The sequence below is a fragment of the Staurois parvus genome, unplaced genomic scaffold (genome assembly GCF_062004578.1).
Source record: "Staurois parvus isolate SC_StPar_1 unplaced genomic scaffold, SC_StPar_1.0 ptg000538l, whole genome shotgun sequence".
In the NCBI taxonomy this organism is placed as follows: domain Eukaryota; kingdom Metazoa; phylum Chordata; class Amphibia; order Anura; family Ranidae; genus Staurois; species Staurois parvus.
In genome coordinates this window covers 1,156,288-1,176,087 of record NW_028318334.1, presented here as the reverse complement: position 1 = coordinate 1,176,087, position 19,800 = coordinate 1,156,288, and the positions used below count along the sequence as shown (strand labels likewise).

Below are 19,800 nucleotides of genomic sequence, written 5' to 3'. Positions count from 1 at the left end.
ATGCTTTGATATAAACTGCTCCATTGTAGCTCTGGCTGTATGTTTAGGGTCGTTGTACTGCTGGAAGGTGAACAGGTTTTCTTCTAAGATTGGTCCTGTATTTGGCTCCATCCATTTTCCCATCAAAATGTTCAATTTTGGTCTCATCTGACCAGAGCATCTTCTTCCACATGTTTTCTGTGTGCCCCACATGGCTTCTCTAAAACTGCAAATGGGACTGTAACGGTTGTGCGCAATAGGGACATGGAACCTGTACGCAACAAGCATTTTTGTTTTTTCATGAGCAATAATCTTCCTCTCTTCCTCCCTCCTCCTGAAAACTGGAATTTGTAGTTTTAACAAACTTCAAAAGAACCTCTTATCTTAAAACACAAATAGACCCAGCTTGCAGACCTGTCCAGGGCTGTAAACCGCTAATTAGTCTTGGCAGGATGTCTGTTTCCAGGAGCCATGGAAAACACTTTTCCTCTGCCCTATCATAAAACAATAACTCAGTCAAGTAGTCACACATGACCTGTAAGGCCATTAGAGCTGTAGGAATGCAGGGTGTGCCATAAAACCTCTATTTCACTTGTAACAATTCCACATACAGTTTACAGAATTCAACAGGAACAGGGCACATTAGTATTAGGTATATATTTGAATAGGGAATATCGTACCGAACAAATCAAGGTCATACATGAGCACATAGGAAAGGGGAGAAAGCAGTTTCTTCCCTCCTTTGTGACAAAGGTATGCTGTGTTTGGTATCCCTGGGTTCAAATTATATTTGTGAATAATAATCTGCCAGTTGCTAGAATACCACCTGCACGTATTGGAAGTTGTTAATATTTGTATGCAACTGCAGTTGGGACTTGATCATAAATTTGCTGACCTTCTAGCACCCATCCCCTAAACCTGATGATTGGTCAGTTGTTCTCAGGCGATACCCCTTTGATATCCTAAAAAGTGACTGACTGGATCTAGTAATTGAGCTCTTGTTTAACATCAACAAAGGAGCATCTTAAAGGACTTGAGAGCCAAGGCAATGTTTTTGCTCGGACAATTGGACTCTGATAAACCAGGACAAGAATTCTGCCTTCTTAACTCCTTTTATTCTCTGTTGCTTTGTTCTCTTTATGTCTTTTGTAACATTTTTTTTCTGTAAATATTTTAATTGCACCACTTGACCTTTTCATTAATAAACCCTATTTTGAAAAGTGTTAAAATGATCTCTGAGGCTTTTAATGCAAACTAAAGAATCCCTGTCTCTTGAATAGTGCTACTGTGGTGACAGTGTGTTAGAAGTTTATTGTGCAGAAAGCTATCTGGTAGTAGTTTGAAGGGTTAAATGCGTAATTAATTTACCCAGTGACATTCGCTCTCAGGCAGCTGACACATAGTTTGTGGTCCCACGAGCTGGAAAATCTTTGTGCAGGATGTAACTGAGAGTGGCATTGTTGCGTGAGTGACAGCACGGTGAGATTGGCTGGTCCTTTGTCATGAGTTGGTGAGAAGGGCAGGGGTCGGGCACCAGGTTCATCACTTCTTATGGCTTTCTTTCAACAATGGCTTTCTTCTTGCCACTCTTCCATAAAGGCCAGATTTGTGGAGTGCACGACTAATAGTTGTCCTGTGGACAGATGCTCCCACCTGAGCTGTGGATCTCTGCAGCTCCTCCAGAGTTACCATGGGCCTCTTGGCTGCTTCTCTGATTAATGCTCTCCTTGCCCGGCCTGTCCGTTTAGGTGGATTTTATTATTTATTTATTTCAGGTACTTATATAGCGCCGTCAATTTACACAGCACTTTTACATATACATTGTACATTCATATCAGTCCCTAACCCTCAAGGGGCGTACAGTCAAAGGTCCCTAACTCACATTCATACATACACATACTAGGGCCAATTTAAACAGGAGTCAATTATCCTGCCAGCATGTCTTTGGAGTGTGGGAGGAAACCGAAGGACCAGGAGGAAACCCACGCAGACACAGGGAGAACATGCAAACTCCAGGCAGGTGGTGCCGTGGTAGGGATTCAAATGGCCATGTCTTGGCAGGTCTGCAGTTGTGCCATACCCTTTCCATTTTAAGATGATGGATTGAACAGTGTTCCGTGAGATGTTCAAAACTTTATTTTTTTTATAGCCTAACCCTGCTTTAAACTTATCCACAACTTTATCCCTGACCTGCCTGGTGTGTTCCTTGGCCTACATGATGCTGTTTGTTCACTAATGTTCTCTAACAAACCTCTGAGGGCTTTACAGAACAGCTGTATTTATACTGAGGTTAAATTATACACAGGTGGATGCTATTTACTAATTAGGTGACTTCTGAAGGCAATTGGTTCCACTAAATTTTAGTTAGGGGTATCAGAGTAAAAGGGGCTGAATACAAATACACGCCACACTTTTCAGATATTTTATTTTTAAATAATTTTGAGAAACATTTATCATTTTCCTTCCACTTAACAATTATGTTAATAAAAGATACTTAAGTTTTTGGTTGTAATGTGGAAAATTTCAAGGGGTATGAATACTTTTTCAAGGCACTGTACAAAACCTGGAAATTTTTTTTTTTTTTTTTTTTTTTTTTTTCCTTTCACTTTTAATTATATGAAATCTTTCATAGACATTTTACTGCCTTTTTATAGGAACTTGTCATAAAATAAATAAAGGGCTTGCCTTTGCTGATATTTAATTTATTTATTTTAATGCTAGTTGCCAAGGTTATCTGCTGATCCTCTGGCTTCAGTACTTTCTGGGCCACTAAACTGGAAAGCATGCAGATGAGGATATATGACTTCTTTGGACTTTTTGTATATGTATTAGTTATTATTTTTTTTTTATGCTTGGTAACTCTGTGTATTGAAGGAAGAGACCAGACAACTAGAGTTCTCAGGAGGCAGTCAATGTTTGTCAGTGATGAAGTCAGGCATGAAAGGCTGAGTTACCATGTATTTCTTATGTGAAAAATGTGTATACTGTATATGTATACATAATTTATTGATCTGATCAGTCATAAAATTTTGCTCACACACCTAATATTGAGTAGGTCCCCCTTTTAGCCACCAAAATAGCCCTGACCATTCAAGGCATGGACTCCAAAACAACATCCACATGAATGGTAGGACCAAGGTTTCCCAGCAGAACATTGCCCAAAGCATCACTCTGCCTCAGCTGGTTTGCCTTCTTCCCATATTGCATCCTGGTGACATTGCTTCCCCAGATAAGAGAGACAAATGCATCCAGCCATTAACATGATGTAAGAGAGAGTGGGATTCATCAGATCACCTTTTTCCATTGCTCTTTGTCCAGTTCTGTTACTCACATGCCCTTTTGTAGGTGCTTTTGGCTGTGGACACGGGTTAGCAGGAGTACCCTGACCTGTGTGAGGCTACGCAGCCCCATACACAACAAACTGTGATGCATGTTGTTCTGATGGATTTCTAGTTGAACCATCATCAATGTTTTCAGAAGTATGTGTGTTGTTGTTTTTATATGTATATATTAAACTCAATTACTTGGGTGTTTTTAGCTTTGGCTTTTTTTTTTTTTTCCATCAAACTTATGAAATGTGATTTTCTTTTTTTTTTTCTGTAACACTGTAGGAAACCTTTGCAAGAGCAAAAAACTGGGTGAAAGAGCTTCAGAGGCAGGCAAGTCCCAACATTGTAATTGCCTTGTCTGGGAATAAGGCTGACCTCTCCAGCAAAAGAGCTGTAGATTTTCAGGTGAGCTTGCTAGCTTTGCTGCTTTGTTCCCCTTCAAATACAGAGAGAGCCCCCAGAATGCTTTCATGTTCTTTTGCTTTGTTGCAGGAAGCTCAAGCCTATGCAGATGACAACAGCTTGCTATTCATGGAGACATCTGCTAAAACCGCTATGAATGTGAATGAAATATTTATGGCTATAGGTGAGATGTGTTTTTTTTTTTTGTTTTTTTGTTTGTTTTTTTTTTTTAAATTGTCTTTACCAGGGTCATGTAGCAGATAAACATATTTTCATCTTGCTCTGCACCAGTGGTCTCCAAACTGTAGCCTAGGGTCTGACAACAATGAGACTATAGTCATTCCACTGACCCAAACGATGGGGCACTATTCCCCTCCCCCTGACACTGACCATGGGGCACTATTCATCCCCCTGACACCAACGATGATACAGATGCCATGACATTTTCTACTCCTAATGGTCACAGTTTGGCACCTCCAAATTCTGAAGAAAAATAAACTGGTCCTTTGTTTAGAAAGGTCGGAGCCACCTGCTCTATACTTATAAGTGGCATCTCCATATTTTAGCAAATTGTGCTTTAGATTGCTGCGCGTAGTGGGATTTAAATGAATTTGGTCAGTACTGTAAGAAAATGTGATTTGCAGATCCTAACCGATTAAACCCATATACAGCATACACACATCCCAACTATCAACAGGGACCTGCTGAAGGAGGTGGAATCAGCGATTCTCTAGAAAGCTGTGTATGTTTTAAAGCTGGGACACAAAATACTATATATATATATATATATATATATATATATATATATATATATATATATATATATATATATATATATATATATATATATATATATGTATATGTATATATATATATATCTCTATCATCCGCTTGACTTTACTTGGTATAGCTGGAAAGTGCCGCATTGAATACATTATGTATCCCATCATGCTTTGGAATGGTAGTTGACTTGGGTGTGGACAGATATAAGCCTACAGAGGATTACAGGATTCTTGGGGGTGGGTGGCGATGAGCAAGGGGGTTCCAGCTTGCTTATAATAGCATCACCCACTGTTCATTCTCGGCGCAAATGCTGATTAGTCCCCTCACTGCTACTGTGTAAACTGATCACCATGCTGCGCGTAGAGCAGCCACACTTTTCAGTCCTCACACAGAAAATCGCAAATACAAATCATTGGACGTGAAGTAAGACTCGTATATGAGTTCAGACAAGAATGCTTCTGCTAAAAGGTAAATGGAGAAAACAAGATTTTATGGGATGTACAGTATCTGCATAACAAAGTACTGCATATAGATTTTACCCAGAGTGGAGCTTTAAGTCAGCCATTTTTGTTTTATATGATTTTTCAGTGTATAGGGTTAACCTGACATAAGCCGTCAAGTATCTGTGATTGTGTTGGCGGTTATGTTGGTATTTACCACTTCCCGTCCGGCCCATGTATATAAATGGCCGGACAGGAGCAGTGCAGGGGGGGGAGGCCGTTTTATAAATGTCCTCTCCGCTTCCCTGCTGTGTCTGGAGGAAACAGCGGAACATTGATCGTTGTACGGGACCTCTGTGTGAGGTCCTGATTATTCTGATCACTGATTGGCCAATCAATGATCACATGAATAGTAGTAAGCAAGATGTCACTTCTGACATCCTTGCTTATTACGTCTGAAATCTGTGAATGATCACAGAGGTCACATGGTACAAGGCTATTCACAACAGCCTTGTATGTGACAAGCTGTGACCAATCACAGCTCACACAGTATTTCTCAATGAGGAGGAATGATTGCTTTTACAGCCTTTATGGGTGTAAAAACAATCAGTGTAAAAAAAATAAATACATTTTCATCACCCCCCACAAGTAGTACAGTGTCACTATGGTGACACTGTACTGCTAGGGTGACAATATGTTAAACAAAAACAAATAAATGATACAAATTTAAAAAATTATACATTTTGGTTATAAATTAATTTGGGTTAGTTTTTTTTTTTCTTTCTTTTTTTTTTTTTTTTTTTACTAAAAAGATGACTGAATACATTTTGGGCAAGATTTATGAAGAAAGATTATTTATGTGCAAAATTTTATAAAACCCTTTTTTTAAAAAAAACAAATTCGACTTTTTCATTTATATAGCAAAAAAAAAAAAAAATCCCAGTGATTAATAAATACAACCAAAATAAAGTTTTATCTGTCTAAAAAATTCAAATAGGTACAGTGTTGCATGACCGTGCAATTGTCATTCAAAGTGTGATAGCACTGAAAGCTGAAAATTTGACCTGGACGTGAAGGAGGTAAAAGTGTCCAAACTTTGTGTGGTTAAAGCCTCCTTTGAATGTGACTTCTGTAATACTGTTAATACAGTACCTTTTGTAATAACCCCCCACGCCACATAAGAAACAAAATACAAAGCCATGTAAGGCGTCATGTCTGGTACAGAACTAAATGATAACTTTTAACCAATTGCTGTCTTGCAGATTGGATTTTTTTTTTTTTTTAACCACTTCGACTCCAGATGGTTTTACCGCCTTCATGACCAGACCATTTTTTTTGCTATTTAGCGCTGTGCTACTTTAACTGGTAATTGCACGTTCATGCAACGCTGTAACCAATCAAAATGTATTTCATTTTTTTTTTCACACAAAAAGTGCTTTCTCTTGGTGTTTGGTCACCACTGGATTTTTAATTTTTTATTATATAAACAAACCACAAACATTTTGAAGACAAACCTAATGTACTTTCTGCAATAAAACCTATCCAATTAAAAAAAAAAAAATTACAATTACTTCATACGTCTAGGCCAGAATGTATTCTGCTGTCTTTTTGGTTTATAAAAAAAAAAAAAATCCCAATAAGTGTATGATTGTTTTGTGTGAAAGTTATAGTGTCTATAAACTATGGTGTGTATGTATGTACGTACACACACACACTTCAGCATACTTGAGTACAACCCTTTTGAAAAATAAGATTTTAACCAATAAACACCAGATCGAATTTGAACATTTTGACAAAACTGAGTTTTTTATAAAACATTTGTTTAGCCCATTACATGAAAGTACACACTAAAAACTACTACATCTAGTGTTTTGTATGACCTCCATGATTTGTAAGAACAGCACCAAGTCTTCTAGGAATTGAATGATCAAGTTGGCGACATTGCAACATTGATCTTTTTCTATTCTTCAAGAACAACCTCTTTTAGAGCCTGGATGCTGGATGGAGGTGGTGCTCAACTTGTCTCTTAAGAATTCCCCATAGATGTTCGATTGGGTTCAGATCAGGAGACAGATGTCCACTGAATCACTTTCACCCTGTTCTTCAGAAACGCAACAATGGCCTTTGCTTTGTGTTTTGGATCATTGTCATGTTGGAAAAGTGCATGACGACCAAGGACACAGAGTGACGGTAGCATCTTCTCTCTCAATATAGAGCATTAAATCTGTGAATTCATGATACCATCAATGAAATGCAGCTTCCCGACACCAGCAGCACTTATGCAGCCCCACAGAAGGACACTGCCAACACCGTGTTTCACTGTAGGCACCATGCATTTTTCTTTGTACTCCACCTTTTGTGATGCCATACAGTTTTGAACCCTTATCTTGGTCTCATCACTCCAGAGTACAGAGTCCCAGTAGTCGTCGTCTTTTTCAGCATGGGCCCTGGCAGGCTTTTTTGTGCATGGGCTTTAGGAGAGGTTTCCTTCGTGGACGACACCCATGCATGCCATTCCTCTGCAGTCTACTCCGTATTATGTCACGGGAAACAATCACCCCAGTTTGACTTTCTACTTTAGCGAACTGCAGTGAACTTGTATGGCGAATTTCTTCAACCCTTCTTGGAGGAAGGGTTTAGGAATTACAGCTCTAATATTTTGTTGATAATTCTTTAATGTGCATGGGTTCCAGACTTCAAGCAGTTATTGACAGTAAAGACTGGGTTTCCTCCTTTCTGGTGCTTTGCCAGGCTCTACCTGCAGCTGCCTTCAGTAGTTCTTTGTGGGTCTTTCTGCCTTTTTAGTTTTGCCTTCAGCAAGTGAAATTCATGCTCAATTGAGTTGAGATCAGGTAATTGACTCGGCCATTGCAGAATATTCCACTTCTTTTGCTTCAAAAGCTCCTGGGTTGCTTTTTGCAGTGTGTTTTGGATCATTGTCCATCTGTACTGTGAAGTGCCGTCCAATCAACTTTTCTGCATTTGGCAGAATCTGGGCTGACGGTATATCCCTAAACACTGCTGAATTAATCCGGCTGCTTCTGACTTCTGTCACTTCATCAATAAACACCAATGACCCAGTGCCACTGGAAGCCATGCATGCCCATGCCATCACACTGCCTCCATGTGTTACAGATGATGTTGTGTGCTTTGGATCATGAGCTGTTCCAAGCCTTCTCCACACTTTTTTCCTGTCATTCTGGTACAGATTCCTCTTAGTTTCATCCATCCAAAGAATGCTTTTCCAGAACTGGTCTGGCATTTTTAGATATTTTTTGACAAAGTCTAATCTGGCTTTTCTAGTCTTCATGAATGGTTTGCACCTTGTGGTGAACCCTCTGTATTTGCTCTCGTGAAGTCTCTTGATTGTAGACTGACAATGATACGCCCACCTCCTGGAGAGTGTCCTTCACTTGTCTGGATGTTGTGAATGGGGTTTTTTTTTTTTTTTTTTTTTTTTTACCATAGAGAGGTTCCGGCGATCATTCACCACTGTTGTCTTCCATTGACGTCCATGCATTTTTATGTTGCAGAGCTCACCAGTGCGTTCTTCATTCCTCAATGTACCAAACTGTTGATTTGGCCACTCTTAATGTTGCTGCTAGCTCTCTGATGGATTTCTTTAGTTTTTGAAGCCTTACAATGGCCTGTTTCACTTGCATGGACAGCTTCTTTGAACACATGATGTAGGTTCACAGCAATAGATTCCAAATGCAAATACCACACTTAGAATCAACTCCAGACCTTTTACCTGCTTAATTGATGAAGAAATAATGAAGGTGCAGCCCACATCTGGCCATGAAACATTTTTTGATTAAATTGTCCAATTACTTTTGGTCCCTTGAAAAGGGGGGGGGGTGGCTACTCTTAAGAGCTGTAATTCCTAGACCTTTCTTCCAATTTGGATATACATACCCTCAAATTAAACCTGAGCGTGTGCACTTTCAGCCCATAGCCATTATTTAACTATAGCTTGAATATGTTTTGGTAAATACCTGAAAAAAAAAATTTGTGCCGTGTCTAAATATATAGACCTAAATATATAGACCTAAATAAATATAAATATATATATATATATATATATATATATATATATATATATATATATATATATTAGCCATGGAGGTGATTGAAACACCTGAATCCAATGATTTGAAGGGCTGGCCCAATATTTTTGGCATATATATATGTATATATGCCAAAAATATTGGGCCAGCCCTTCAAATCATTGGATTCAGGTGTTTCAATCACCTCCATGGCCACAGATGTATAAAATCAAACATGCATGCAGACTTCTTTTACAAACATTTGTGAAAGAATAGGTTGCTCTCAGGAGCTCAATGGAGCATAGTACCGTGATATAACTAACTGTGATCAATCGGCGCAGTCACACTCCCCACCTAAATCCAAAATACCATTGACTGCTTTCCCGCAGCACTATATCAAATATACGGCTACAGGGCGCAAGGGGTGTGCAAAATCACGTTTGTGTGTGTATATGTGTATATATACATACGCACACATGATTTTGCATTTCTAGGGTACCCACACCGCTATTCGTGGCCTCGGCTGTTCATCACCAGGTCCCAGCCGGTGATTACTCTATTTCAATTGGTGATTGAGGAGCTTTACCGACAGAAGGAGAGAACTGTATGTAAACAAAAACAGTTCTCTCCCCTGTCAGCTCCTGCACACTGCTTTGCATGGCTCTGGATAGCACCGCCATACAAAGCAGTGTGCTTTCAGTGGAAAACAGTAACACAACACCGTTAACCCTTTGATTGCCCCACATGTTAACCCCTTACTGCCCAGTGCCATTAGTACAGTGTCAGTGCTTTTTATTAGCACTGATCACTGTATTGGTGTCACTGGGGATGTCATTGACACCAAGTCAGTTCCCCAGTGTCAGAATACCTGCCGCAGTGCCACAGTCCCACTATAGATCGCTGCCATTACTATACTAAAATATATTTAGTATAGTGGTAATAAAAAAAAAAAAAAATACCAGTATACATACCGCCATTTGTAAAAGCTATAACTTTCCCGTAAACCAATTAATTTACACGTATTGGGATTTTTTGTTTTGTAACAAAGACATGAAAAAAAGTTTTTTATATAAGTGACAGTGTTATTAACAAATACTCCAAAAAAATCATACTACAATCACCTTAGTCCCCAAATTTACAAAATGATAAAAGTCCACTACCAATATACAGTCCACTACAATTCTTTTTCAAGTTCACTAGAGTGTCCAATCAATTCTTCCAACGATATTCATAAACAATCCACCTCAAAAAAAGAAAACTCATATAGTGCATTATCTTTTGTAAAATTAAATAGGTAAAAAAACTTTTACATATACTTCCTACGGTGAATATAGGTGAGAAATGGTGAAAAAACGTGAACCAAACGTGATCAGTGAAACACATCAGTGTATATAACGCTCTTTTAGTGCCACATCACAAAAACTCAAATTCAAAAAAGTGTACACGTCTAAATGCAGTAAGGATACCCTTACCAACTTTCCCAATATAATAGGCTTTATAGAAATCCAGAAACTCCACAGGCTGAACTGCTTAGGAACCTCTGCTGTATCCTGCAACCACCACACTCTCTGGACTCCTTAGACACTCTACTCACAGTGTCTCCAAAAAAAAAAACATACAGGACATAGTGTGATACCGCCAATAGAATTAATAACATGAACTTTATTAAAACTGCTCACATTGCCAAAGCTTTAAAATCGCATTTGAGGGAGTACAGGAAGTACAGGAATCTCACCAGGGAAAACGTGATGACTAAGTCGATGACGAAACGCGTCAAGGTGGAGTGACGTCAAGACGTTTTTCCCGGAAACCGGAAGTTACCTGGCGGCCATTTTAAATAAGGGAGAGATCGAGCAGGTGTACCTGGACGTTTTCCCTGGATGACCGTGAGATTCCGGTACTTCCTGTACTCCCTCAAATGCGATTTTAAAGCTTTGGCAATGTGAGCAGTTTTAATAAAGTTCATGTTATTAATTCTATTGGCGGTATCACACTATGTCCTGTATGTTTTTTTTTTTTTGGAGACACTGTGAGTAGAGTGTCTAAGGAGTCCAGAGAGTGTGGTGGTTGCAGGATACAGCAGAGGTTCCTAAGCAGTTCAGCCTGTGGAGTTTCTGGATTTCTATAAAGCCTATTATATTGGGAAAGTTGGTAAGGGTATCCTTACTGCATTTAGAAGTGTACACTTTTTTGAATTTGAGTTTTTGTGATGTGGCACTAAAAGAGCGTTATATACACTGATGTGTTTCACTGATCACGTTTTGGTTCACGTTTTTTCACCATTTCTCACCTATATTCACCGTAGGAAGTATATGTAAAAGTTTTTTTACCTATTTAATTTTACAAAAGATAATGCACTATATGAGTTTTCTTTTTTTGAGGTGGATTGTTTATGAATATCGTTGGAAGAATTGATTGGACACTCTAGTGAACTTGAAAAAGAATTGTAGTGGACTGTATATTGGTAGTGGATTTTTATCATTTTGAAAATTTGGGGACTAAGGTGATTGTAGTATGATTTTTTTGGAGTATTTGTTAACACTGTCACTTATATAATTTGGTACACTTTCAGGGGAAGGTGTTGATTGTGTTAGAGGGTAATTATAGTATTAAGGAGGTGGTTGATTTATGAAAAAACGTTTTTTGTTTTGTTTTTTTTTTTGCTACTTTTTTACTGGACATGTTTAATAGCAAAAAGTCAAAAATATATATTTTTTTTTCTTGAAATTGTTAGTCTTTTTATAGCGCAAAAAATTAAAACCACACAGGCGATAAAATACCACTGAAAGAAAGCTCTATTCGTGGGAAAAAAGGACGTAAATTTCATTTTGGATGCAGTGTTGCATGACCGTGCAATTATCAATTAAAGTAATGCAAAAAATGGCCTGGTCAGGAAGGTGGGTCAATCCTCTGGAGGGCAAGTGGTTAAATACCTTTGTTGCTTCAACACAAAAACCGTGGATCCCACCTCACTAGCTCAATATATTGACATATTTCTAGTGCAGCTCACCTTTCTACATTAGTAATTGTTAGAAAACCTAGATACTCCTGTGATAAACTTAAGAGTCCTTAAACAATCCCCTCAGTGACTTGTATCACTTCCATGAATATCTTCTTCTTTAGTAATATTCAGTGATCCTCCACCACACCAGGTGAAAAACCTGCTCAACTGAAGAAAACCTCACCGGCTCCCGGTGTACATCCAGTGGTGCGTGTGCAGTCCATGGGCGGAGAAGAGACCAGTATTGGCACTTCTGCCCAAAGATGATGACTCACGGTGTCTCCATGACCAATTGGACACAAGTTGGGGGAATGTGTGGCTATAAAAAGGTTGTGTTAGAACCGCTCTCCACCTACTGAGGAAGCCCTGAGAGGGGGTGCAATGCGTCTAGGAAGGAGGAGCCGGTACTGTGTTACCACGCCGCCACTATCTAGATGTGGATACACATTTTATGCTTTTATATCTGTAGGTGTTATTTTAGTGGAGGATACAAAGTGTTATACAGAGAGCACTATGTTCGTTCTTTCTGTTTGCATGAGATCAATTTTGGCCTGATGTCAGAGTGAGTGGAAGGCGAGAGGAGATAAGAAGATATGTCACTGCGAATGAGGAGTTGAGTACACCCAGATGAGCGCATATTTTCTTTACTTGAGGTGAGCAGGTTTTTCACCTGGTGTGGTAGAGGATCACTGAATGTTACTAAAGAAGAAGATACACTTCACTAAAGTGATATATATCACTGAGGGGATGGTTTATGGACTCTTTAGTTTAATACTGGTATGTTTTTCACAGGAGTATTTGTTTTCTAACAATTATTAATTTTAGTTGCGCTGCACGAGTAATTTGTGGTACTGTGATAGGTTGCAACCTGTGCAAGAAGTCCATCCATGAATTTTCCTTGCTACTAAATATTCCACGGTCAACTGTTAGTGGTATTATAACAAAGTGTAAGTAACTGGGAACAACAGCAACTCAGCCATGAAGTGGTAGGCCACGTAAAATGACAGAGCAGAGTCGGCGCATGCTGAATCGCACAGTGTGCAGAAGTCGCCAACTGTCTGCAGAGTCAATAGCTAAAGACCTCCAAACTTCATGTGGCCTTCAGATTAGCACAACAGTGCATAGAGAGCTTCATGGAATAGATTTCCATGGCTGAGCAGATGCATCCAAGCCTGCCATCACCAAGTGCAATGCAAAGCGTCAGATGCGGTGGAGTGGTGTAAAGCATGCCGCCACTGGACTCTAGAGCAGTGAAGACATGTTCTCTGGAGTGATGAATCTCATTTCTTTGTCTGTCAATCCAATGGACATGTCTTGGTTTAGCAGTTGCCAGGAGAACAGTACTTGCCTGACTGCATTGTGCTAAGTGTAAAGTTTGGTGGAGGGGGGATTATGGTGTGGGGTTGTTTTTTCAGGGGGGTGGGCTTGGCCCCTTAGTCCCATTGCAGGGAACTCTTAAGGTGCCAGCGTACCAAGACATTTTGGACAATTTCATGCTCCCAACTTTGTGGGAACAGTTTGGGGATGGCCCCTTCCTGTTCCAGCATGAATGGGCATCAGTGCACAAAGTAGGTCCATAAAGACATGGATGAGCAAGTTTTGGGGTAGAGGATCTTGACTGGCCTGCTGAGTCCTGACCTCAACCCGTTAGAACATCTTTGGGGTGAATTAGAGCGGAGACTGAGCCAGGCCTTCTCCTCTGACATCAGTGCCTGACCTCACAAATGCACTTCTGGAAGAATGGTCAAACCTTCCCATAGACACACTCCTAAACCTTGTGGATAGCCTTCCCAGAAGAGTTGAAGCTGTTATAGCTGCAAAGGATGGGCCAACTCAATATTGAACCCTACGGACTAAGACTGGGATGCCATTAAAGTTCATGTGTGTGTGTAAAGGCAGGTGGCCCAATACTTTTGACAATTGTGTGAGTGAGAGAGAGAGATGAATAATACACACATACACGCTATATTGCCAAAAGTATTGAACATGTCACCATTTTTCTCAGTAAATCTATTTCCAAAGGTGCTATCGACATGAAACATTTTAGCACATATCTAACAAAACATGCAATACATGCATACAAAGAAACCAAAACAATTAAGTTATGTGTAATAAAATGGAATGACACAGGGAAAAGTTTTGAACATGCTAACTGAAATGTATTTAATACTTAGTACAAAATCATTTGTTGGTAATCACAGCTTCACAGCACATCCTGTATGGAGAAACTAGTCACATGCATTGTACCAGTGTGATTGTGGACCATTCTTCCACACAGTCTTCAAATCTTGAAGGTTCCATAGGCCTCTTCTATGAACTCTGATCTTTAGCTCTTTCCATTTAGCTCTTATATTTTCTATTGGAGTCAAGTCAGGAGCTTGGCTGGGCCATTCTAGCAGCTTTATTTTCTTTCTTTGAAACCAATAGTTTCCTTGGCTTTGTGTTTGGGATCATTGTCTTGCTGACATGTCCACCCTCATTTCATCTTCATCATCCTGGTAGATGGCATTTTTCCATTCATCCTTCCTTCAATGACATGAAGTTTGCCAGTACCATATGCTGAAAAACATCTCCACACCATGATGTTCCCACCTCCAAACTTCACTGTTGGTATGGTGTTTTTGGGGTGATGTGCAGTTCCATTTGACCTCCATAGCCTCCCAGTATTTCACAGACTTGCCTATTTGTTGTGCAGAAAACTTTTAGCAAGCTTCAACATGTTTTTTCTTCAGCAATGGAGTTGTGTGGTGAGCGTACATACGGGCCATGGAGGTTGAGTGCATTACTTTATTGTTTTCTTTGAAACAGTTGTACTTGGCAATTCCATGTCTTTCTGACGCTGTCTACAAGTGGTCCTTGGCTCTTGGCCAACTCTTCTGATTCTTTTCACTCCTTTTCCATCCTCTGAGGAGCACCTGGTCGTGGCCTGATTTTGGCAAAATGATGTTCTTTTCACTTCTGGATTATGGCCCCAACAGTGCTCACTGGAGCATTCAGGAGTTTAGAAATCCTTCTGTAACCAATGCCATCAGTATGTTTTGCAACAATAAGGTTGAGAAGGTCTTGAGAGAGATCTTTGCTTTTACCCATCATGAGATGTTTCTTGTGTGACACCTTGGCAAAGACACCTTATAATAGGCCATCAGTTGAGAGTGAACCAGCTGATATTAATTTGAACTGAAAATTTGCAAGAAATCTTACTTGTTTGTAGGTGACCAAATACTTATTTTCCACCATAATTTGCAAATAAATTCTTTCCAAATCAGCCAATGTGATTGTCTGGATTTTTTTTCTTATTTTTGTCTCTCATAGTTGAGGTCTACCTATGATGCCAATTACAGGCCTCTCTCATCTTTTTAAGTGGAAGAACTTGCACAATTGGTGGCTGACTTAATACTTTTTTGCCCCACTGTATGTACCAACAAAAATGGTGACCTGTTCAATACTTATTTTCTCCGTTGTGTATAATTTTTTTTTTTAACAATAGACATGTCCTACTTACCTGCTTTGTAAAGTGGTTTTGCACAGAGCAGCCCAGATCCTCTTCTTGAGTCCTCTGCCGGCACTTCTGGCCCCTCCCCTCCCTTCTGCCAAGTGTACCCACAGCAAGCAGCCTGCTATGGTGGCTCCCGCTGCCCTGTGTGTCTATTCAAACACAGAGCTGTGGCTTGGCCCCTATACCCTCTCTCTCCTCAATGACTCACTGGCTGTGATTGACATTGCCATTGGTACCCACTGCTGTCTTAGCCAGTGAGGAGGCCAAGGCTCTTTTGCACATTGCTGGATTGCAATGGGACTCTGTGAAGTATTAGGGGAGGGGGGGGGGGCTGCTGCACACAGAAGGTGTTTTACCTTCATGCATGGAATGCATGAAGACAAAGAGTCTTTACAACCGCTTGGCTAGAGCAGGGAGACGTTTGGCCCTCTGTCAAGGTTTTATTACTGTCTGCCTCCACTTGGGATATTCATCCTGTGTCTTTGTGGCCTATGTTAACAGAATAGAAAAATCTATAAATTTTACTCTTCACCAGAACAAGAAATAAGGGTAAATTTTCCAATGGGGACACCTGTTCTAGTGACCACTGTGTAAGAGAATTCTCCCCACTATGGGGAGTTTTCCTTTCTCTTGCAGTTAAGACTCCCAATAAGTGAAGGAAAATTTGTCCCCAACACGACACAGATGGCAAAAACAACATGAGAGGAGATTTTCAAGCCTTCCCTACCTTAACAAAAAGGAAAGAGGGAAAAAAAAAGTCTATATATGCTAACCATACACTAGTCCAAAAAATCATTCAAACTCATTTTCGAATAACAAACACTTGGTCGTGAGAGAAAACGATATTGCCATCATGGAATGACCAAATTTCAAATGATAAATGTTCAAGGGACATAAACAAATCAGTTTTTGTTTTGTTGCATATGCACATTACTAACCGTTTGATTTTTAACGGGCGATTAACACATTAACATTTCAGTTTGTTTGTTCAGCAGAAGTTTTCCAACCTAATCCTTTGGTCCTTGATTTTGTTTTGTTTTTTTTTTTGCTGTGAAAAGTCCTTTTCAATTCATACCGATTAACTAGACGAAAAACAAACGGTCCACATGACAGATGTGTGATCGATTTTTCATCTAGTGTATGGGCCCCGTAATTCTTGACGGGCATGCAACTGCCACTACTTTGACCTAGAAAGCAAATTTTGAACATAGAAATGACACAAATAATAAGATTGCCTGCACCATATATCACACTTATGTTTTTGTTTTTTTCTTTTCTAGCTAAGAAGTTGCCGAAGAATGAGCCCCAAAGTGCACAAGGAGCCCCGGGAAGGAACAGAGGGGTTGACCTCCAGGAAAACAACCCTCCTGCTAGGAGCCAGTGCTGTAGTAACTGAGTTCCCTCCTTCTCTCTTGTCTCCTATTGGTAGAGGAGAAAGGAGTAAAAACACAGAAATATCCATAATTACAACACAATACCATTTAAAAGCTTCAGATCAAGAAATAAACCAACAAGAAAATCTATCCGAGATGAGACTGGAAATCCACTCTAATCATGCTTAGTCCTCACAGAACCAGAATGAACTCTGGCTCTGAAGGGGCTAAGACAGACGCTGTGAACCTGTATTGTACCATCTTCACCACTCCAGTTTCTAAATGATCAGCGTCCTGATGGATAACTCATTCCACCTGCACTTTTTTTCCTTGTATAAATACTAATTCAATTTTTAAGTCTTAAGTCACTTTTAATATATGTATTATAAATATATAAATATGCACTATGATCTGATTCACTTTCCATTTCCTTGCCCTCTTGTCCCTCCTCCATTTTAATAGCTTTGGTGGTGGGTACAAAAGGGTAGAGGTGCTTCAGTTGTTGAACTGTCAGAAGTGTAAGTGCTTCTGAGCGAACTTGGTGAACCCATTCATCGCAAGCTCTCGCTCTCAAAGTGTACCTGTGAGGCTAGAAACATGGAAGTTGGCATTGCTGATAATTTTTTTTTTTTTTTTTTTTTTTTTTTTTGGTGCAGGCTCAAGGGTTTTCACCCTGGTCCTGTCTACACTACCTTGTGACTTTGAAACCTGGAACAAGCATGTGACCTGCAAAGTTTAGAACGTCGTCTAAGGTCCAGTCCTGCAAAACTTGCATACTTGGTTCAGATCAGGGTCTCACTAGGTAGTCAAGTCAGGATCAGAATTACAGCACAGACCTGCACCTTTACTAAGCAAGCAACAGCTTCTATATTTATGTCCTCAGAGGTTTCATATAAACAGTATATTGTAAGGACAGAAAGCTGTGTACATTTGACATGCATATATGTATGGAGTGTATATGAATATATATTTTTTTCATACGTTTAATCCCCTTAATACAGAATGCCTTGCTAAGTTAAACTTTAATCCAATTGCCTTTCTGGAAAAAATGGGATGAATCAAAATGGCACCTTGGAGCTGAAATGGCTTACCAGGAAGTCGCTCAGTTTTGTCATTTTCCAAGAAATAGTTTGCTCATTGACTTTCCTTTTTGCCTTTCTTCAGCAGTAATCATGTTGTTTTATATTCTTCATAAGTCTCTTCAATCATGAGAACCATGTAAAGGCTGTCAGGGCCATAACGTACTTAAGTGGTGGGTTAAAACAAAATGGTTTTAATGATCCGTGCACAGGCATTTTCCGGAACTTAATCTGCTGGATCAAACTGTCAATGTTTTGCCATCATGTTATCTTATCAAGATATGACAGAATTTTACTTGACAGCCACCTAATAAGCCATTTTTTTGTATTTCCTGCAGCTAGCCAAATAGGGTCATTTCTGCAACCATATTCTATTGCTTATATGAAGCCAGAAGAAAAATTGTGGTTTGTGGATGATTAGCTGGCTACACTCACCACGCTATAATTATGTGAAAGCAGATGAGAGATTTCTTTTGGAATATAGCAGTCAGTTTGGATGTTGTTTAACTGTTGTCAATATTTAGGAGTAGACTCTGATCTCCACCATAAAGTTACCCCGGTAACTGTGAATTAGGGCCAGTATAGATTCCATCTTCAACAATTATGTAACTTCATTATTTGGGAGCTGTGAAGCTGATTTTTGTAATTTTGGCTATCTAAGGTGTCTTTCTGTCTCTATACCCAGTCACATGACCAAATATCAATTGTGAGTATTAAGGGGAAGGGAACCTCTATTTTTTTTTTTTCTTCATATTCTGTATTTTGTATTGTATGTTCTCTGCAATATGTACTTAATCAGTATATCTTGATAATACAGTATGTACCCAAATAGAAACCCTTGTTTCTTCCATTTTGTGCATAAAAGAATGTAAGACTTTTCAGAGTGCATGAACCCAATCATTGAAGTTTTGTGGTGAAAATCATTTTGCACATTTCAAGTTTTGTCAAGGCCATAATGTTATGATTCCAATTTTCAACACCTGTAAGGTTGATGTTGGGTTTGAAAAGGTAAATGACAGTTATAATGCACCTCTTCAACTGATGTTTGTTCTCTGTCCTAAGTTTTACACATCTGGATTATGGCAAGCTGTGATGCTTTGTGCCAATGCAAAGCGGGAAACCATAGAAATAAATTGGAAATGCCCGACACAGAACTGCAAACCCATAGGGCCAAAATTGGCATGGAGTGTAACTTGACAACAGGTGACCCAAATGTATTCATCTCATCAACCTTGTTTATACTAGTTGCTGTATTTTCACAAGGCTGTGTGAAGCCTAATTTCAAAGGATTTAGCTGACAGAAAAAAAAAATCTGTGTAAAAAGTGCTCTGCCACATGTAACATTTGATCAACGTTTACATATGTGCAGCGTTGCAGCATAAATTACCTCTACTAGCTGCTTCTGCGGCCTAGCGTCCTTCATTGCAAGCAGGTGACTTTTACTCCGGTCGAGAACTATTGCGCTATATGCATGTAAACATAGGCAAACACATGTACATAAGTAACATACGGGTGATATACAGATTTTTCTAGTTCCCCAGATCTGAATGCAGCATAAGTTTACTAGATCTTCAAATGTATGCTGCATTTTTCCAGTCATGTGCATAAGCCCTTAATCTTTAACATGTTTATCAAACATGGATTTAATCTTAAGCAGGTGATTGGTAAAATAAAAGCAAGATATTGTCAGTATATGTAGAAATAATATAAAGTCCAGCCAAACCAGAATAAAGCCTGCCACAGATGGTTTGAATCTCGTCCGGTTCAGCAGGACCTGGCTGAGATTCAAACCATGTATGGGCAGGACAAATGTACCTGAGTTGATCGATCGAGCTAGTATAGCCGCTAGCAGTAATCATTGTCTGGGTGGGA

General features: G+C 39.4%; 1 protein-coding gene across 1 annotated transcript in view; it reads left to right on the top strand.

The window, feature by feature from the left end:
* The window catches only part of RAB5C (RAB5C, member RAS oncogene family), a 72,169-nt gene extending 53,406 nt beyond the window's left edge, over positions 1-18,763 (top strand). Inside the window, exons 4-6 of the mRNA XM_089690631.1 lie at positions 3,591-3,713; positions 3,801-3,894; positions 16,757-18,763. Coding sequence (XP_089546757.1) covers positions 3,591-3,713; positions 3,801-3,894; positions 16,757-16,872 — 333 coding nt within the window. The 3' untranslated portion in view covers positions 16,873-18,763. The remainder of the gene's footprint in view (positions 1-3,590; positions 3,714-3,800; positions 3,895-16,756) is intronic.
* The last annotated feature ends 1,037 nt before the right edge of the window (positions 18,764-19,800 follow it).